The following is a 21,270-nucleotide window of genomic DNA, read 5'->3' as shown; positions in this document are numbered from 1 at the left end:
AGTTAGAGGTGTTGTTTGTGTTCAGCTGCAGGCCCACCTGGACTCAGCCCAGCGGCAGCAGCGGACAGAACAGGACCTGAGCATGGCGGTCCAGAACAAGTCTGCCCAGCTGGAGGAGGAGCAGAAGAGGTGAGTAGGTACCATGTAGTGCAGGTAGCCAGGGCATCCAGCCAGGCAATAAAGGATCCTCTGCAGACTCTGTAGAGGCAAGGAATACATGCTTAGGTGTTTTAGGACAAGAAAACCAGCAGGAAGTCTCTATTTGTTGCCGACTCAGAGCAATAAATCCACGGATAAGCCTGTTAGAAATTCGCCCCCGTTTTTCTTTGTCAATTTCTTGTTGGGAAGCACAAAGCAAGCCGAGATATTTCTGAGAAATGTGTGGAGCAGAGATCTTCCCAGCAGCAGCAGTTCTCTGGGCTTCCCTGCTGGTTCTCCCTGCCCAGGCTGCGAGGAGCCTGGCCTTGGTAGATAAGCTCAGCATCCAATTTGTCAGAGTAAACGAGTGGGACCGTGTTGGTTCTCTTCTCCAAAGCATTTTAACGATGCCTCGCACTAAGTGGGAGCCGACCTCTGCAACTGATGCCAGATTCTAAAAGCCTGTGATTTATGGAGCTATGGAACTCTAATTGAAATGGCCATGGCAGAAATCCTCCCATGTGCCAGGGCCTGATCATTTTTACTGCCTAGGAGCACCACTTCACTGCACAGTTGCCATGAACTATCCGCTTAAGCGCTTTTTTTACTGTCATGTAGAGACTGTCTACAAGAATGAATTGCCTGTTTTGTGTATTATCAGGATTATTGATTCCCCCCGTTCTCAAGTCCCTTTAAGCACGGTCTCATATTATACACGCAAACACTGGTTTGGCTCGCTCTCAAACAGATAACTGAACATGGAAAACTGGCACGCGTTACTATAACAGGGTGTGTGTGCAGTGTGAGAATGATGTAAACATTTTTGTAAATGACTCTACAAGCAAATCTGGTTGAAATTAGGACTGAGTTGACACAGACTTTATAAAACTGTCACACATGTTCACCCTGTAAGCGTGGCTGGCAAGGCTAGATCTAAAGCTGGGATTATGAGCCCATAAAGGAGTGATATAGTGGCCGCGTGAGTGATGGGGTTTGGTTGCTGGGGTAGGGTGGGAAGAGGGTGTCACGACAGTAGTTGTCAAGTGAGGGGTGCCAAGGAGCCCGTAATAAAGTTGTGCTGGCTCTCCCCAGGTGTGCCAACCTCGGCCAAGTCAACTCTATGCTCCGGGGGCAACTGGAGCAGGCGGGCACCGTGACCCAGGGGCTGACGGAGAGCTTGTGGAAGGCCCGCGAAGACGTGGAGTTGAGTGACACCCGTCTACGCAGGGAGCAAGAGGTGAGAAGACCCCCCAAAAATGAGCAGCTTGAGTCAGAACAACAATACGGAGCAGCCATTGTGCAATTAAATTCCTATTGAGTTCACATGGGGTAGGAATTCCATTCATAGCCAGTTTCGTCAATTCCTTCTCATTCTTTTGTTGCTGCCATGATTTTTGAGCTGTTGTTTCCTGTGAAAACATTCCAACTGCTGACAGCAAGGAAAATTTTGTGCAAACAATCTGGCATGCATGCTGTAAATGGACTACATCTGTTGATACAGGGAAATCTAATTGTTTGTATGTGTGCCAGTGCGTGTCCAACAGCGTCAGTATTGTATCTGTTTGGGATCACACGCAAAAAAGAGAGGTGCCATAGACGTGTGCTGAAAGCCACCCACCCTCCAGTCTCTAGTGCCCTTGTTCCGCGTTTCTCTCCCCAGACGTGTGCCTCCCGGCTGGGTCGTGAGCAGGCCCGCGTCAGAGCGCTGTGGCGCCAGGCCGCCTCCCTGCGGAACACTTTCACCCAGCTAAGGACTTTCACTGACAGGTGAGCGTGGCGCGCTGCCAGAACCCCTCCGGCAACCCAGGATTCCACAAGCACCCCCTCCTTTCTTCTGCCTCACCCTCGACACTCCAACCACAGCCATCTATCCCAGCCCGGATCAAAGTGGAGCAGGTCAACGGGGTCGCCTGCTCCCCTGCTTATTGTTTCCTCGCTGGGGGGACAGATAGCTTAAGGTGCCTCTGCTCGCTGTTGGAGTCATCCATCAGGACAAAGTTTGAACCCTATAAGACTTGGCTTATGTCATGTCGAACCACTGTGAGCAGTGTTGAGGAGTAATTTGCTACAATAGCGATTACTCAGCTCATAGACAGCTGTGATCATGTCGGAGACTCTAACTTAAACGGGAGACACTTCAAAGTGAGCTGCGATCCTGGAGCTTAATCACTACAGGCATCCGTCCTGTTCAAACCCAAACACACTTGTTTTTTAATTAGACTGATGGCTCACAACTGTCAAAGTGAAAACAGCATGTCCCCGTTTCTGCAGCCTTTCAGCTCTTTTAGACGTTCGGTCACATTCTGTCAAGCTTGATGCGCACGTCTTTTCTGCAGGACTCTCTCTGATATGCATGGGGAGTGTGTCACTGCCAGCCACCAGCTGCATGTTGCCTGTATGAGCCTAGAGGCCAGGGTGACACTGGAGAGCTCCTCTAGTGGAATGGAGATGTCAGCGCTGGAAAGGCAGCTGAAGGACAAGCTTAGGGAGGCCATGCGGCTTCAGGGTCGCTGGGATGCAGAGAAAGTCGAACTCAACTCCAGGTACTGTAAGGTGATCTCCTAAATAGGCGTGTTCACAAGAGGCGCGTGTCTTCTTTTTCAATTGGCACGAAGGCTCATGCGAGAGACCTTTGACTTACTATTAGCTAATCAGGACTGGATGAAGGTAATAGAATTAAAAACTGAACTAGAAATTTTGGACTTGAGGTCATGTGCAGTGCAATTCAATTTCAGAAATCAGAGAGCCTTATTTTATTCCTTAAATGGAACCCCAGAGCAGACTTTGATCATTACAACTACTGCACACAAGATATCTTCAGCGAACTACTCCTGTGCTAATGATATAGAATAAGCACACCTTTTGTATCATCTCCTGTGCACTTCAGCCGAGAAGACCTCAAGAATATCAATGCAACTGACAGGAGGTCTTTATATTCTGAACCTCAATTGGCTTTTGATCTTATCAAAAGTCATTGTAATGCCAGGGATTCTAGCTCTGCCCTTCTGCAGAGAATATGATAGCGTTGATATAATCTATTGAAGAGGAGTACTTGTCAGTTCTTCAGTGTCTAAAGAAACTCAGTGTGTGTGTGTGTGTGTGTGTGTGTGTGTGTGTGTGTGTGTGTGTGTGTGTGTGTGTGTGTGTGTGTGTGTGTGTGTGTGCGCGCGCGCCTGTGTGCGTGTGTGTGTGTGTGTGCGCGTGCGTGCATGTGACACATGCACATTTGTGATGTGCTTCTCTGACCATTTACATGCATGCTTGTGCATCTAGGACCCTTGAGCTGACTGACATGGTGAAGCACCTCCGGAGCCAGAGCAGTGAGAAGGATGTGAGCCTGAACAGCATGCAGACCAGTCTGGACAGGATGGTGGGACCTTCAGAATTAAGGGTGGGAGGTGGCAGATAGACAAGTGGTTAAAGGAGCTAAATTGACTGTAGTCTGGACCCCGGTCTTGATAAACTCCACGACTTCCTTGTCTAGGGGCGGCAGTCTGGTGAATGTCAGAGGTGCTCTATGTGTTCTTATCTGACCTTAATGGTTTCCTGCACAGGAGACGAGGAGAACAGAGGATAGAGCAGAGGTGGATATCCTCCACACTGAGATCCAAGCCCTCCAACAAGTCTTGTGCCATGTTCACCAGGTCAGCACAGAAGAGCTTTCTGCGTCAGGGTCAATTTCATTTTGTTAGTATATAAGAAAATCAATCTATTTATTTCTATCTCCCATCATGCCCAGTTGGTTGGTGGTGAGGGTGACAGCAGCAGCTCTGAAAGTGTGGCCTCCTCCTCGCCTCTCCATGGCCGGTCTCCTCTAAGGAACACCGCCCTGATGGCTGTACAGACTGCTCTCTCCAAGCACCAGAAACAAACACAGGTCCAACAAAAGTCTCATCATACTTATTTTGTACTTGTTTCGTAAAGGAAAAATATGAGAAAGATCTTTTGAAGCTGATCTAAGGAATGTTGGGGAAGATGTATTGAATACATTATAATGACTTTTCGCCCCAGTGTCTTAACCCATAACAAACACATGCGTACAATCCACAGGATCTGCGTGGGTGTCTGGATGCGGCGCTGGAGCAAGCGGACACGCTGCGTGATCAGTTGCAGGAGAGAGACACTGAGAGGAGGGAGGTGGAACAGAAGATCCAGGAAGTGAGGAAGGAAGGCCAGGAGGTTAAAAAAGCCTTGGAGGAGAGCCACAGAGACTGCAACAGATATCGCTCCTCGCTGGAGCTAATCTCCAGGTAGCAAGCTGACCCAAAAACACCTTGATAACGTACTTCCTTTGTGGTGATGGTGATTAGGCCTTTGCCATTAGGGCCTCACGACTTTGGAGGCTGCATTAAATATGCAGTGCAAATAGTCTTTGCTCTTAATCTTGTTGTTGTTTGGTGTTCATCTTCCTAGTTTTATATTGTTGTTTAGTATTTTGTCTACTTTGTATTTTATGTTATAATGATGATGATGATGATGATTATAGTTTTGTTTTTTAATTTTAATAGTGAACGATCATCATCATCATCATCATCATCATCACAACCCTTAAATTGTATATCGCTTTTCCAGAAACAATATTTACAAGGCACCACAAATAAAACCAATGTACTAGAAAATGTTTTAAAAAGTGTCTCATTGATATATTTTTTTTGAAAATCGATATACAATTTAAGTGTGATGATGATGCTGAAGATGATGATGATTAGTATGGTTATTATGATGATTATTATTGTGCAACAATGGACCTATTCTGTCTCTCTGTCTTCCTTTCTTTCCATCTTTCTTTCTTACTTTCTTTCCATCGTTCTGTTCTTCTGTCTGTCTTTCTTTCTGTCTTTCCTCCATCCCTCCCAGTGAAAAGGGCAGCCTGGAGAAGCTGCAGTCAGGCCTGCGTCAGGAGGTGGCCTCCCAGCGTGCGGAGCTGGAGGTGCTGAGGGGCTCATTGCTGGAGCTCCAGAGACAGCGGGACCTCCTGAGGCAGCAGAGGGAAGATCTGGAGAGGCAGCTGGCACGGCAGCGCGTGGAGGCCCAAAGAGGGTACAGTTCCGAGCAGGGCGAATGACCGTTACACAACGCACATCCCGTCACCCGTGCTTGTTTTCGAGCTCCATTTGTTTAGAGTTCAGATCAGTAACACATGTCATTCTCCGGCCGGCAATGCACCCGGACGACATTTAGATGAAAATGTAAATGATTTACATTGCATTACTACACTCATGCAAGAGGGTGACTTTTTTTTCTCTCCTTGTGAGGTTTTCCTTTTGCTTCAAAAATTTGATTAGCTGAGAATGAGAGCAGGACATGCGATCCAGTAAAAAAAAAGTAACTCTCTTAGAGTTCTGGCCTTTGGCACTGACATTTCTCCATCTTTCAAAGTAGAGATGGATTACTGTTAAGAGATTTTGTTTATATAAATAATTTGTTTGTGTATGTGTGTGAGAGAGAAAAGAGAAAGACATGTATGTGATATGTTTTATGTGTGTTTTAGTGAGAGGAGTCTGGAGCAACTTGAAGGGAAACACTCGGACCTGCGCAGGGAGCTTGTGACAATGAAGGAGGCTCTGAGCCAAGTCACGCTGCAGAAGGAGGTGTTGGAGGATGACAAGGCCAGCCTCACGCTGGCTCTCAGCAAGGTAGACTCATTGCTGTGTAGTTCACCAGCCTCACGCTGGCTCTCAGCAAGGTAGACTCATTGCTGTGTAGTTCACCAGCAGCAAGGTAGACTCATTGCTGTGTAGTTCACCAGCAGCAAGGTAGACTCATTGCTGTGTAGTTCACCAGCTACACTGTACTGCAGTGCTTCTCAACGTGGGGTCCTTGAGGGGGTTCCCGGGGTCCGCAGCAAACTGATGATTAAAAACTTCACCACCATTACTTAGAGTCATTTACAAGAAGTCAACACAATTAGAGAATGTAGAAAAATTACTATGTTGATCATAGTTTCACTGTTATCTTTCTACCTACCTACAATATACGTAGATAGTTTTCTGGACAAAATCATGTCTACGTAACAACAAAGATATTCTCAGATTTGGGTTAGAGAGACAAAAACTCTTTTGTGGACTAAATTAGAGGTCCTTGATGGATGCTCTCTGAGGGTCCTGACAGTTTGAATCCTTCTGATATTTATGATACCGATATGCTCCACAGATGGAGTCCCAGAGTGCCGAGCAGGAGTTCGCCCTCACCAAGCTGCAGAACCAGGAAGCCGCCTTAAAAGACTCTCTTGCCAAAATGGCTGCCCTGAGCGAAGGCTTGGCCAACGACAAGGTGGAACTCAACCGTATACTGCTGCTGGTCAGTGGGCCTGTTGTCCTGTAAATGGTGATGGCAGGCAGAGTTGAATAGTTTCTTTATACACTCAAATAGTTTTTTTGCCAGAGCGAAACGTTTGATGATTGGTGTTTGGCTTCCAGACCGAGGGTGAGAAGGCTGAGCTCGGTGAGCGTAGACGGGAGGCTGAGGTGGAGCGGGGCGCAGCCAGGGAGGAGACCGCACGGCTCCAACAGGAGGTGATGAATCTGCTCGCTGAGAAACAAGCCCTGGAGAACTCCCACAGCCACCTCCAGGAGGTCCGCCAGAGGCTGGAGGCAGAGATCAGCCTGCTGCAGAAGGAGCACGCTCAGTCCCTGGAGCAACACTCACAGGTCAGAGACCCCAGACCGGCCAGCCCCCTCCCTGCAGCTCCCACCACCTGGGAGAATTACACCACGTGTTATTAACAGCTTTCAGCAGGTTTATGGGTCTCGTTGTCACATTAAAACTAATCGGAGATATTGGATACATCTGCCGTGGTACTCATGGTCTATTCCCTCGAATGGGATACGGAGGGGAGTTTGGGCCCCATTCTGTGTTTTATGAGTAACTTGGGATATGGGGAAGCAAGGGATCCTCATGTATAAATGTGAACTGGAAAAGATAAATAGATAGAACAGTCATTTAATATCCAAGCAGAAGAGAATGAGTGAAAGACCCAATAAATTAACACCTACAGTATTCCCATTCTTCCTCAGTCAGATCCAGATCTCCCTGTTTCGTTTCCCAAAGAATGGGAAGAATTCTGTCCTGTTTTATTATCTGTTCTGAATGTGAAACTGGGATATCCATGTTGATCTCAGCTAGAATTGTACAAACCTAAACAATTTGACAAATTCCATCCAAATATTTTTAGATAACTTATCTGTAGAAATAAATCACGTGTGTATAAAATAAGCGTTGGAGTGGCCTCCATTGCAATAAGCTCAAGTTTCATCCCCTTATTCTGAGCTATTCACATCCATAACATTGGTGTAATTCATTCTCACTTTAATATTTACCTAAGGAGAGGCCGAAATACACCATGTGCTAATATTTAGTTAGTGTTAGTTCATTTTAGTTTAGTTGAAAATCAAATTACAATGATTATTGCTTCTCAAACATTGCTATTGCACTGAAATATTAGAGGTTGCAGGGGGCCATCAAGTCAGAGCAAATGTTTGACGAGTGAGATATTATGTCAGGAAATGGTCTTTAAAATGCAGCAAGGGAAGTTATAGAATTACAGCAAAATATTGGGCCATCTTGAGAGCTGACAGATTGTAGTAAACTGTTCGGTTCAGTTATTTTTAGCCCCTTATCACAGAGGCATGTCTCAAAGGGCTTTACATAGCATCATCACAGTCATACTACATCATACTGTATATCTACACACAACATAAATTACATACATCATATACATACTACACATTTGACTAGATTATATACATTACGATATTACACAAACACAGCATGTCTTTAGAGTGTGGGATGAAACCCACGCAAACACGGGGAGAACATGCAAACTCCACACAGAAAGGACTGGGGTGGAGATTTGAACCCAAGACCTGCTATCACCTGGGGACGTTCAGTGATTTGAAATAATATTTGAGGCAATTTTTTTTTTAACAACAAATGTGTAAATTGCATGCTATATTGCATACTATTTTTGAGTGAAACAAAGGTTTCCTGTTTTGTTTATTTAATATGGAAAAAGTATGTCAGGGTTCACAGTTTTTTGTTTCCCCCCCTGATAGTCATAGTGACCTCATAGTGATTTAATTGGTTATTAACCCCACTTATCATTTTTGCTTCAGGCTGTTCATTTGATATTGTTATGACTTCCCCTGCAGTGCCATTTGACTTTTGACATCAACCACTTGTAGTTTTGGCATGTTTAATTTGTGCATTGCAACAGTCAAGTCAGGGACATGTAGAGTTGAATCTCAGGACACCAAATGTGACTATGGAAAACATAGAGGTTGGGTGGTAATTCTCTTTTATGATGATGTATGATATAGTAATGAACTGTTTACACTATAATTTATATTGATATAATGCCCCGTCGTTTTGATTTTAGAGACTACATCCTACAAGAACCAAAACATAGAAATCAATTGCTTGATGGCATTTCTAAATTGTGTATTGGCCTCCAGGTCAACAGGCAAATGCAGGCGGTGTCAGAGGAGCTGTGTGTGTGCAGGAAGGAGCTGGACAGCCAGACCACGGCCCTGAAGAGAGCCCTCCATGACAGGCAGGAGCTGGCCAAGGACAAGGCTGCTCTGGATGTCCAGCTAACCTCTGCTGAGCGCAAGGCCTGTGGGCTCACACAAGAGCTGGCTGCTCTGAGGTGTGTGTGTGTGTGTGTGTGTGTGTGTGTGTGTGTGTGTGTGTGTTTGTGTATGTGTTTGTGTTAGTCAGACCAACTGGTAATGTGTATTTAAAGGTAGTTTTGAACATTTGAGCATATTTTATTTACTAAAGCGAGTCTCATGTAACAAGAGTCTTTAAGTAACATGTTTTCATTTGGAAACTATGCCAACCATGCATCATTGGATTTTATGACCTTCTGCACCTAGGGTTTCAAAGGTCTGTTTTTCAGAGCTTGAACCACTTGACCACTGTGTGTTCCAGAGCGGAGAAGGAGTCCCTCGAGACGGCTCTGTTTGAGAGCCAGGAGCTTGCCTCGTCTCTGGAGGCAGAGTGCACCAGGCTGGAGGGGGAAAGGGACAGCCTGCTCCTGGCTAACGAGGCCTTGACGCGTGAGTAGCCCCCTCCCTCAGAGACCCCACTGTCCTCCGTGCCAAGGCCCCTGGTCATGAAGCCTTTCCAACAGCCCACTAGAGATCCATATTTCAGCTGTGAGCTCTGCAGCAGCTGGGCCGCGGGATCGCTGGAGCTGCTTTCTCAGCTGACCAGAAGCGCACCACACCACACCAAACACACATGGATAAGATACGCAGTGTTAAGCTAGCATGTGCTACATGAAGACATAGTGTAGTGGCATCTTGCTGATACTGTCATTCTCAGTTGTGTGTCATGAGTCTCTCCATCCAGTAAATAGGTGGGATTTTGATGTTGATTTGAGTGTGTCTGTCCAGGTGATGCTGCTCGGATGCGGGTGGATGCTGAGCAGCAGGTGGCACAAGCAGCACAAGAGCAGAGTAACTTGGAGGACAAGCTGGCCCAGGTGGAGAGGAATGCCCTGCTCACCCAAAACAACAGAGAACAAGCCCACAGGGAGCAGCTGCTAGAGGCTGAACGCAGATATAAGGTACAATATAGCTGACATGGTGGGGTTGACTCCAACACAATTGAGCCAGACAAATAGTTCACTTTTAACTCATTGGGGCGTCCGGGTAGTGCAGCAGTAGATTCCCTACCTAACAACATGAGGGTCGCATGTTCGAGATCCCGTGTTACCTCCGGCTTGGTCGGGCATCCATACAGGCACAATTGGTCGTGTCTGCGGGTGGGAAGCCTGGGAAGTGTCCTGGTCTCTGCACTAGTGCCTCCTCTGGTTGGTTGGGGCACCTCCCGTTGAAACCCCTCGCTGTCAGGTGAAAAGAAGCGGCTGGTGACTGCACATGTATCGGAGGAAGCATGTGCTAGTCTACATCTCTCCCCAGATCGGCAGAGGGGGTGGAGCAACGACCGGGACAGCAGGGGGAATTGGCCAAGTACAATTGGGGAGAAAACAGGGGAAACCCGGAAGTGCAGGGGGACTTGATAAAAAATAAAAAATAAACGTTGTGTGTGTTTTTGGTGTGTGTGTTTTTGGTGTGTGACAGGAGCAGCAGTGTGCAGAGCTGATGGTTGAGCGGGAGCAGGCAGAGGAGCAGTTGCGTAGGCGGTGTGAGGAGCAGCGTGTTCGCAGCCAGGCGGAGCTGCAGCAGCTGCAGGAGGAGCTGGCCAGGCTGCAGCAGGACTGCAACCACAGCCTCCTGCGGGCTGAGAGTGAGAAGCAGCAGGTGTGTGTGCTGGTCTTCTTAGCTTTGTGATCTATTTATTTAGATTTTATGGAATGTCTATGCATGCAGCTTATGTGGAACAGGGCATCCTAGTGGTTAGAGAGTTTCTGTGAGGCACGGTGGTGCAGTGGTAGCAATGTTGCGTCACAGCAAAGGGGCAAGAATTAAATATCTAACTGAGGTGCTGTGGCGCTGGAGGTGTGTCCCCCCATCTTTTCGGTGCCTTGTGCCCAGGTGGGTGATCTTGTGAAAAGGGTGTGGAGTTTGCATGTTCTGCCCGTGCTCACCTGGGGGTTTCCTCCATAACATCAATATGAACCCCCACTAAAAACAGGCAGAAGATCGTTGCCTGATCCAGTGGCGGCTGAGACGGGCTTGTGTTTGTTTGTTTGTCTCCTAACCCAAAAGTCACAGGTTCAATAATCACATTTTACCAGTGTGTGTCCTTCAACAGCCATGGGTCCTGTCAAAGTTTCCTCCTGCAAGACACTAAACCACTAAGTTGCTCTGTCTGGATATGTCTGTTAGCCAAGGCCAAATATTCTTCTATTCGTGATATATATTATCTTAGGAACTTGACCTTGTTGTTGTTTGTGCTCAGGCATTGTCCCAGAAGGCAGCAGAGAAGGCTGTCCTCACAGAGAGGCTGGCAGCCCTGCAGCAGGACCTGGCCACAGCAGGCATGGAGATGGAGCACTTGCGGAGAGAGGCCCTTAGCAAACAGGAGCAGGACAAGGTCAATATATATGATATTGTTCTCCATATAGGATTAGAAGCTAGCTTCTGACTTATTTGTGTATTTCACTGCTGTTTAATAGAATTTGTATTGTACTTCAGTATCTTGTCTTGTTTTTACCAACAGTGGGTAAAAAGTGCGAGCATGTGACCGGAAGGTCGTCGGTTCAATCCCCGGGACCGACAGGATAAATCTGGGTGGGGAAAGTGAAAAGGCCCCTCCCTCATTACCACCACTGAGGTGCCCTTGAGCAAGGCCCTTAACCCCAACCGCTCCAGTGGAGCTGACCAGTGGCCAGCAGATCAGACTGTGGTTGTACTGGTCAGCTTCCAGGTATGAATGTGTGTGTGAATGTGAACAGGGCGCTCCTGAAAAAGAGAGCATTGCTCTCAGTGAGACTCCCCCTGTATAAATAACGGTAAAAAAACAACAACCCAAAAAACATAAAGCCAAAACTAATCTGGGGGGACAAACAAAACAAACAAAAACTTTATTTTAGCGACAATTTGTTGTCTTTGTTGTTGATATGGGACAAATACAAAAGAGCACAGAAGATTAAAACCATCTTTATCATTTTGTTTTGGTCTGTGTGTTTCAGAATACAATGTCTGTCGTGCAGTCTGAGCTGGAGGACTTGCGTTCTCACTTCGAAGAGTCTTTGAGCTCCCACGAGAGTTCTAAGAGGAGTCTAACTGAGCAAGTCAGAGAGCTGAACCAACAGAGGGAACATGCAAAGCAGGAGGTGAGGACCTTTGAGAACCTTGGTTCTCACCATCTTTGTTCAGCCTACTCCCCCCCCCCCCCTTTTTTCCCTTTTTTACAAAAACCGTATGCCTGTCTTTGCAATGTCACCAGTGTACAGTATTGTGGGAATGTTGCCCCATACACGACTAATGTCAAGCCAAAGTGGATGTTTTATAGGCTGTGAGATGTAGAATTGGAGAGGGAAATATAAGGGATGACAGAATATATAGGGAGGATGTCACAAGATAGATGGGCAGAGGTTGTTTGTAGGGGCACAGAGGCGGACAGGGAACGGCAGGCTTGTTTGGCTTGGCATGATGTGGGAGGCCTGGGATCTGCTTCTAGAGCAGTTGTAGGGGGAGTTTGTACCAATTAGTACCAGTGTGAGGGAAAGCCATTTACCATAGGCTCTGTTGACTTTGGCCATGGCCACTGAGCTTTACTAGCATCAAGATGCCACCAGGTGCACCGTCTATGGAGCCAAGTCCTACAAGGAGCAATGCTGTCCATACTAAAGAGACCCGGTCAGCACTCTCTCTCTCACTCTGTCTTCCCTGCCGGCTTCCCTGGAGGAGAATGTGCTCATGTCGTGCTTGATGTAAACAGAGTACCGTAGTGCAGTTAGAGACTATAACTTTGGCCCAATGACATATTTGCTGATACTGTGGGACTTTTTTTTTTTTAATCACCATGCTATAACGTGTATGGATTTAGTACACAACATCTCATTTCATCTGTTGGGGTTGTTTGAGTTCAGGAGTCCAGGCGCTGAGGCCTTGGGCATGTTAGTGAAATAATAAACTCACAGTCACCTCATTGGATATAACTCCAGTGTTTTATGGGCCTCGCCATGCCTGGTCTCCCTGGAAAAAGGGCTTGTTTATCTGTGTGGGACTTTCTGGTTTGAATAAAAAGCAAAAATGAGGATCATCCCGTCTACACGCTGTCTCCTTAGTCTTGTCAAAGTATGTTGAATGAGGTTGCGTGGAGTCAGAGCAGAGGGGTTTTGGGGTTTGGACAGCACCTCCCTACTGTATATCAAGGCGGGCTACAACGACACTGTCATATTTGGCGGCCACCCCTGCTCCCTCCCTTGTTTGATTATTTTCACTAATCCCATCTCAGGGTTCTCATGTCAGACGGTGACAAAGCAGGAGTGAGAACGTGTGACTGAGAGCGAGAGAGCGAGAGAGCGAGGGAGCGAGGGAGGGGGAGGAGAGCGCCCCTGGTACCATCATATCAAATCAAAGTTTGAGTTAACCCCTTGTGTAAATAAGCTGGTGGGGGGAGTGTTTATTTTCTCCCCTGCAACAGCGAGAGGCTGGCTCCACCGGGACTCCAGGTCCCCCCCCCCCACCCCACCCCTCTCATCCACACAGCACAACACTGCTGCCCTCATTCTCTGCCCTCCTCCTCCTCCTCCTCCTCCTCCGCTCTCCACCCAAAAAATAAAGATAAAATAAAGTATAATTGGCCGGATCAGCTTGTTTTTTATCACATTAGAATTTATGAGAAGGAACCGTCCTGTGTGGCCTCGGAACACAACACTCCTCCTCATCCTCCCATCCCCCGCCCCCCCCGGAGCTGCTGTTCATCATGTTGCCTTCGCTGAGCGGGGAGATGGGGAGAGACAGCACCTGGCTACAGGCCCAACTGGCGTCTCTCCTCGGGCAGATAAGCTCTGTCCTCCCTACTTCTCTCGCTACACACAGCATGTTGCCCTCAAACAGAATATAGGTCACACACTATCTGGGTTTGTGTGCAGAGAGCACTTTAGATGTTGAGTTTGAGCTTTCAAATCACTAGACCTTGAATCTCCAATCCAAGAACAGTCTCAGATATGACACGAGGTTGATGGTCTTTCCCTTTTTCTCCAAGTTTGATTAGTTGATGATATTTCAAGTTGTTCATATGCATGTGTTTGGGCTTTTGATGTACAGCCTAATCCGAGGTTTTTCATCTATTTTGAGGCTGCAGGGAATTTGTTTATATTCATTGTTTAAGTTTAATTTACATTGAAAACAGACCTGTATTTTGAGCTCAGATGAATATAGAAAACTGCTAAAGGCTTTTTTGCTTCTTGTTCAAGAACTCTTCAAGAACCTATGTGATTGTGAATCCACCTCAGATTTATGTGACCAAATACGTTCTGCATCGGGGTGTTAACAGCTACTGTATAGCTACGGTAAAACCCACAATGGAAGATTATGCCACTCTAATTATTTTTAAAGAGAAATTTACCTGGGAATCCACCAAATATTTGTACTTTTTCAAATAAGATGGGTAACTCCAGAGTACATACTTTCTCTCTTCTCACCTGTCATTCTCTCTCCTCACTGTTCTTCTCCATCCTGGACTTCAAGGTGGAGGGCCTGCGTCGGCAGCTGCTCGAGGCAGAAGACGGACACAATGTGGGGCAAAGGCAGCTAATTGAGACCCACAGGGAGCTGCAGGAGTCTGCCCAGGAGAGGGACAACCAGCGCAAAGAGGTGCTGGACCTGAGAAGACTGTTGGGTGATGAGACCAGGGACAAAGAGGCCATCCAGGCCTCCAACCAGGAGCTGAGAGCTTTCATCAAGAGAGCAGAGAGTGACAACAACAGGTACAGCAGGATTATGGATTCCCTGTAAACCCGGTAGATACTCTAGCAGCAGTGGATATTTTTTTCTGTTTTCTGTTGCGTTAACTTGAAATCATCTTGATTAGCTTGAGACGAGCTGTGGAGGAGAGGGAGCAGAAGGTGGCGGTCTTGGAGGAATGTAGGAGCTCAATGCACCAAGAGGCAGCCACTCTGCGGAGCAACATGAGGGAGCTGCAGAAGTCTCGGCTGCAGGCACGCAGACACCTGCAGGAGCTGCGCAGACAGGTGATGCCTTACATTAAGGTTCTTAGTTTCCATCTGATTTCTTTGAAATAATGTGTTGTCTTAACATGAGCAGGTAAAGGTCCTGGAAGGGTAAAATGTGTTGTCTTAACGTGAGCAGGTAAAGGTCCTGGAAGGCGAGAACAGCCAGCAGAGTCGGGACCTGCGGGAGCTGCAGGCACGGGTGTGTCAGGAGGAGCAGAAGGAGGAGGAGGCGCGGCGCGAGGCTTTTGCTCTGAAGCAGAGAGTCCTGGAGTGTGATGCTGGCAGAGAAGCAGCCCTGAGTGAGGTAGAAGCCTCTGGGGATTAGTCTGTTAACAACATGCTAGAGCAAACATTCCCTCCAGGCATACATACTTGAAGAATGCCTGCCATACTTATGAAGAGAGAGCACACAAACCGTAATATACTGTATATTCTATTGTATGGACAACTGCATTTGGTATGCTTAAGTTTTACTTTGGAATCTGTGGAATCTTCAGTCGAATATGACTAAACAATAGGATGATTTCAGTGGGGGTATTTTCTCTGTTAATCCAAAATCATTTGATTCCAAATTTTCCCCAAACATGAAAAAAATTCTAATCACATTGTATGTTAGCACCTCTGTGGGTTAATAGTATAACATTGAAGCATAGCTATCCTGTAGTAAAGTATATGAAAAAGTAAGCTTTGTAGTCTTGGGGATAAAGCATGGTCACAGTTGTAAAGTATGTTGTTTACTCTTATACTTTAGCCATAATCCCTTTGTATTAGTAATCCCCATATCAGAGTCTAGTAAATAATCTCCAAATGCAATCAGTAACAAGCTTGGAGCTCGTCATCCCAAATTAAATCCCAAAGTTACCTTATCCAGAAATCATATCCCCATTATTGATACAGTATAGCAGGGATACTCAACTTGCTTTGCCCGGGGGCCACTTTTGTAAAATGACAGGAGGCCAGGGGCCAGTTAATAAACACAGATTAATAGAATTCTTTCTGTAGCAGATTGTAGATTTTTGGGGTGTCAGCCAGAGTTTAGTTTGATAATTTTGTGCACTCAGGATAGTTAAGTTAAGTTAGTTAAGTACATAAGTGCCTGGGTGGCGAGCAGACAGCGGTATTTGACAATTTAGCTGGAGCTCAGTCAAACTTTATTTAACATTCGTTTTCATTGTGAATTAGAAAATGGTCGGGGAGCCACTCTGCACCCTATCGTGGGCCGCATCTGGTCCCCGGGCCGCAAGTTGAGTATCACTGCAGTATAGTCTAAATATTATGGATCACAGTATACTGTAGACAGAGTTGGTGATCATCGTTTTTCATTACTGTTGTTATATATTTGTTGTTATTTGACTTAGCCTCCATTCATATATCTATATGCATGTTTAATTATAGCAAAGCAAATGAAATTGGCTAGTACGATAGATATGCAATATGTCTAATATATGAAGATCCCAAGATCAAGATGTCTCTCTATTTCAGACGCACATTTTAAATATTGTGTAAGCTAGACCACTTGACTATTATTTACGAAAGAAAATCCATGACATGCAATCAAAAGGGTTGGAATTGGCGGGTTAAAGATCACCAAATTATTCCCGAGCGCGGCACTGCTGCTGCTCACCGCTCCCCCAGGGGATGGGTCAAATGCGGAGAACAAATTTCGCACACTCAGGTGTGTGACAATCATTGGGACTTTACCTTTACCTTTATCTAAGCATGTGTACCTAGCTGCTAAATGTAAAGAACTGATGGAAAACTGCTTCTTCAAGGTGCACATTTGACAAGTACCGGTATGTCTGGAAAAAAAATATGACTCTTCCACTAATGCTAATTATATACTATGATATATTATATTGTACTATTTGACATACCGTAATCTATATGGTAAATTATAGAGAAAATTAGTTTTGTTCTGTGACTTCTGGGTTGGTGCAGGCTGCAGGGCTGCAACGTCGTGTGGTGGAGCTAGAGGAAGCGGAGCATCAGAGCAGAGAGTTGCTGCAGGGGAGAGAGGCTTGTCTGCAGCAGAACGACCAGAGGCTCAGAGAAAACTCTGCCCAGCTGGAGGGTGCTCTGGAGGCTGCCAGAGCTCAGGTCAGGGAGGTCACCCTGCGGGCCGGCCTGGCAGAGGGCAAGGCGCAGGGCCTGGAGGAGCAGCTGGGCCTGAGCCATGCTGTGTGCCGGGACCTGGAGCTCAAGCTGGTGGGGTTGTATTCAGCGCTGCGCCGCACCCTGGGCATCGGCCGATCCGGGCTCGCACGCACCTCTGGGTCCCGTAGACGGTCTCCTTCTCCCTGGAGGAATCACCTGCCACTGAAGGGTATGGCCGTGCGCTCTTAGGGTATCACACAATTAATAGTCTTTCTGTGTCTTTACTATAAGTAGGTGAATTAGTGAATGTGGTCTCTGTGTGTAGGAGGGGACAGTGTGGCAGAAAGACATGCGTCCCCCATGTCTCGTGGTGAAGATGAGGAGCTGGATGTGGATACAGTGCAGAAATCACTGCAGGAATTCCTGCAGGAACTCAGGGACACACAGAGAGACAGGGTACTGCCTCTTAACAGTAACTGGACAGAAGCTCAAAGTCAAAGGCACAATCCTCAATCTGTTAATTTGCCAGTATTTATCATTGTGTGTTGCTGATCTAGGATTAGTGTTACCGTTCAGATGGTCATGGGAACCTGGTTTCTGTACTTGCTATACTCTGAATAAACTTTGTCCTGCAGGATGAAGCCAAGGCCCAGTTAGCAAGTCTAAGTCATCAGGTGACGGAACTCAAAGGCGGCCAGGACAAGTCAGCCATCCAGCTGCTGAAACTACAGAAGGCCTTGAAGGAATTAGAGGAGGGTGAGGGAGCCAGCAGATCCTACAAAAATGAATATCGCTTATTAATTATGTTCAGACTCATATTTAGTTGACATGCTCTTCCAGGGAAAAGAGCACTAGCAGAACGACTGCAAGGAGCACAGACCTCCCTTTCCCTGCAGGAGGAAGTAGCACAGCGTGGAGACAGGGAGAAGAGAAGCCTTGGGGATGAGGTGGCCAAACTCAGGACCAGTCTCCAGGCTGCTGAGGCTGAATCCAAGGCACTGCAAGTATGTTGAAAGGCAAAGAAAAAGACAAAAAACAGAAATCCCACACAGCCAGGGCCGATTTTACACTTCATGGGCCCCTGGGCTATTCATCTCTGCAGGGCCCCCCCCCTCAAGCGGAAGGGGGGGCTTCGGCGGCGCCCGAAATTTTTTTTTAGTGTTTTTTTTTAACCTTTTTTAGCCGTATTTAAAGGAATATCTCATTTTAAATCAACATTAGGATTATACTGTTGTGATGTCATTATTCAGTATCTTCTCCTTTTCTCACTAACTTTCATGTCACCACCTGCTCTCCTGTCAGCATTCTAACTTACAAACACAAACTGTAGGTTTAGCCATCATGTTCTTTCATAAACAGCCTGATTGGAAAGAAAACATTGCCACTGAGATGTCACAACAAGCACTTTTATTATTATTATTTAGTATTTATTATTGCTGTTATTATTACAGTGCACACACACATTCTCACAATTATTGCACAAATCAATCAAGCAGTATTCAAGTCTGTTCGTACCTGAAATGTCTTCTTCCTGACTTTTGCCGTGGCAAAGCGTTTGACTAGAGTGGTGAAGTCCAATGTTCTAACAATGTCACTTTCCAATGACATCAATGTCAAGTGGGTGAGCCTTTCCTCCTCTCGCTGTTCCGACCTCCCCTCTCCCAGCCCCCATGCCTAAACCTAACCTCCCCCAGACCCTAACCCAAAACCTAACCTCTCCCACCCCCACGCCTAAACCTAACCTCCCCCAGACCCTAACCCAAAACCTAACCTCTCCCACCCCCACGCCTAAACCTAAGGTCGGCATTGCGAGTGGTCGGCATAGCGGGTGGACACCATCTCACAGTGGAAAAAAAATTGAATGGCGTCAGTAAAAAAAACATTTTTTGCAAAGACCCTGGACAGGAGGCCCAAAAAAAAAACATCAAGGGTCCCCCAAAAAAAAAAAAAAAAAAAAAAAAAGAATTAATTAATTTTTTTTTTTTTTTTTTTTGGGGCCCCTTGATGTCCCGGGCCCCGGGCTTCAGCCCGGGTAAGCCCGTTGGTAAAATCGGCCCTGCACACAGCATCTTCAATGAATTGTAAAAGTTCTGCGCCAATCTCTCCACAGGAGAAGCTGGAGCGTTTTCAGGTTTTAGAATCTCGCACGGACGCAGAACAGCAGAAGCTGAAGGAGTCCCTGGAGGCGGCGGAGAACAGGGCGAGCCGTGTGGAGCTGGCCCAGCGCACCCTCAAGGGTGAGCTCCAACGGGCCCAGCTCAAGGCGGTGGAGCTGGACGCAGAGGGGGCAGCACTGCAGGAGAGGCTGACGGAGCTGAGGAGGGAGCTGGGTGCGAGCGAGGACCAGCGTGCTGCACTGAAGGTCAGCGAGGAGAGGCTGACCACAGCTCTCGCTCGGGCTGAGCAGCACGAGGGCCAGCTGAGAGAGCAGCTCCACACACTGACAGCCTCTCTCAGTGGCAACAGGGCCAGCACTGGAGCCATGCAGGAGCAGATGGCTCAGCTGCAGAGGGCTCTGACTGTCAGCGAACAGGACCGAAGGCTGCTGCAGGTACGCTCCGTCACCTAACTACACCCACTAAAAGATGAGTTCCAAAGATGGATAGGTGGAGGGCACAGGAACATGCTGCAGGCAGAATCGAATTTGAAGAATAATATTTACTCAGGTCTGTTAAATAAAACAAATTATGTGCACTGTGTATTTTTAAGGTTTTTCTACTCACTCCGCCTAAGGATGTTTAATTGAAACTTCAAAATAAGATGAATAGCTGAGCTTCCATTACTGTGCTTTGATTTACAGTGCAGCTATGTACCCTTTTCAGTTACAGTTTTTTTTATTTACCTTTGCTGCCGTAGTTTTCCTGAAGGACCTCAAAGACTATGCAATAAAATGCTCAGGCAAGCTCATTAATTCTCCAAGAGCTTCTCAGGAGAGCTTTCCGGGTTGAGTTTGGGACTGCACTTTAAAGATGCTGTGCAAACAAAAACATGGCACGCTTGGTATAAATCTCTTTTATTTTGCTCAAAACCTGTCCGCTCATTGCAATAAAAAGCGAGGGAAAAATCACAACTCTTGCTTGCAATGTTTGAACAGTGTCTCAGCAACTGAATGAGGAAGGTGAGAATTAGAGAATCAGGGTCATCCTAGGTGTAGAATAGAATTTGATGAAAGTAAGTATAGTATATCTTCAAACATGTGCTCCCATAGGAACGTCTGGATAAAACACGAGATGGCCTTTCAGAGAGTAAGAGGCTGAACCACATGCTAACGGAGCGGGTCCAGAGCCTTCAGAGGGCCCAAGAGGACTCAGACCTGAGAAATTCTGAGCTGGAGAAACAGAACCGGAGCCTGAAGGAGGTGAGCCAGGCACAAAAAATAAAAGTTTCATTATTATTAAAGGTGTTCAACACTCAACAGTCCCAAGTTGAGATTTGTCCGGATGATTGACTGTTCCCCAGACCCTGAAGCAGAGGCAGGAGGCTGAGCTGCAGGCCCAGGGGAGCTCCCAGCAGCTGCAGAGGGAGACAGAGGAGCTCCAAGACAAGGTCACCGGCCTCCAGAGCTCCCTGCACAAGCTGCAGAGTGAGAGGGCTGAGCTGGAGAGGGTGCTGACCCGTCTGGGTAAAGACAAGGCATCACTCAGAAAGACACTGGAGAAGGTGAGCTGTCTCCGCCTCTGCAGAGTACTTGGACCTTTTTTTTTTTTGTTAGTCCGACGGCAGTGTTTACGATGAAAATGTAATGGGGAATAGCCTTGGCTATTGATTACATTCACAAAAATTAACTTTTCCCCAGACAACTGGTACAGATTAGTAATTCATCTTATTCTCGTTTGTTCTTTTCCCCACACACTCCTCCTCTCTCCGTCACATCTTGTATAAGTGATCCTAAAATGATGGAAACATGTAGGTGTACTGTGAGAATGGAGAGGCCCTGTGCACGGCTTCTGCTACATGCATTACAGGGAGGCACGTGAGTGATGTCATTCACATGGTGTCCTGCTCATGTTGTCGTCAGGTAGAGCTGGAGCGGCTGAGGAGGGAGGACGAGGCAGCCTCAGCAGCCCAAGGGAAGGAGCAGCTGGGGCAGACAGTCCACACCCTGCAGCACGAGCTGGCTGAAAAGCAGGTGGAGTTGCAGATCCTACAGGTGAGAGGCAGCAACTGCATTACGCCAATACGTTTCAGCTCTCTGATCTCTATTATGCACCATTGAAAACTGATGCTATGTTTTGAATCGGGTAAAAAAAATAAAAAAAATGTGTGTGAACTGTGTTTAGGGCCAAATCTCCCAGTTGGAGCGCTCTCATGCACAGCGCCTCCTGGAGGTGACATCCCGCTATCGGCAGGAGATGGACATGGAGACGGATCGCCTGAGGGGCAGCCAGCTGCAGGCAGAGTGCGCGCTGGAGACCAGGGAGAAGGCCCACCGCCAGAGGGTC

General features: G+C 46.9%; 1 protein-coding gene across 1 annotated transcript in view; it reads left to right on the top strand.

The window, feature by feature from the left end:
* The window catches only part of crocc2 (ciliary rootlet coiled-coil, rootletin family member 2), a gene marked incomplete at both ends in the record, with an annotated part of 34,631 nt that overhangs the window by 13,115 nt on the left and 246 nt on the right, over positions 1-21,270 (top strand). The window contains 30 exons of the mRNA XM_083647285.1: positions 26-129; positions 1,231-1,375; positions 1,799-1,905; positions 2,475-2,681; positions 3,412-3,508; positions 3,693-3,782; positions 3,878-4,015; positions 4,189-4,388; positions 4,996-5,178; positions 5,630-5,774; positions 6,292-6,438; positions 6,558-6,788; positions 8,592-8,785; positions 9,070-9,197; positions 9,537-9,709; positions 10,227-10,406; positions 11,008-11,142; positions 11,741-11,884; positions 14,250-14,488; positions 14,593-14,752; positions 14,871-15,038; positions 16,673-17,057; positions 17,154-17,284; positions 17,464-17,584; positions 17,669-17,832; positions 18,939-19,379; positions 20,037-20,186; positions 20,288-20,488; positions 20,847-20,978; positions 21,109-21,270. The exon at positions 21,109-21,270 is cut by the window's right edge and continues 18 nt beyond it. Coding sequence (XP_083503411.1) covers positions 26-129; positions 1,231-1,375; positions 1,799-1,905; positions 2,475-2,681; positions 3,412-3,508; positions 3,693-3,782; positions 3,878-4,015; positions 4,189-4,388; positions 4,996-5,178; positions 5,630-5,774; positions 6,292-6,438; positions 6,558-6,788; positions 8,592-8,785; positions 9,070-9,197; positions 9,537-9,709; positions 10,227-10,406; positions 11,008-11,142; positions 11,741-11,884; positions 14,250-14,488; positions 14,593-14,752; positions 14,871-15,038; positions 16,673-17,057; positions 17,154-17,284; positions 17,464-17,584; positions 17,669-17,832; positions 18,939-19,379; positions 20,037-20,186; positions 20,288-20,488; positions 20,847-20,978; positions 21,109-21,270 — 5,202 coding nt within the window. The remainder of the gene's footprint in view (positions 1-25; positions 130-1,230; positions 1,376-1,798; positions 1,906-2,474; positions 2,682-3,411; positions 3,509-3,692; positions 3,783-3,877; positions 4,016-4,188; positions 4,389-4,995; positions 5,179-5,629; positions 5,775-6,291; positions 6,439-6,557; positions 6,789-8,591; positions 8,786-9,069; positions 9,198-9,536; positions 9,710-10,226; positions 10,407-11,007; positions 11,143-11,740; positions 11,885-14,249; positions 14,489-14,592; positions 14,753-14,870; positions 15,039-16,672; positions 17,058-17,153; positions 17,285-17,463; positions 17,585-17,668; positions 17,833-18,938; positions 19,380-20,036; positions 20,187-20,287; positions 20,489-20,846; positions 20,979-21,108) is intronic.

The sequence above is a fragment of the Poromitra crassiceps genome, assembly GCF_964638095.1.
Source record: "Poromitra crassiceps genome assembly, chromosome: 12".
Lineage (NCBI taxonomy): Eukaryota > Metazoa > Chordata > Actinopteri > Beryciformes > Melamphaidae > Poromitra > Poromitra crassiceps.
Note: the sequence above shows the minus strand (reverse complement) of the source record. Positions and strands in the feature narration are given on the sequence as shown.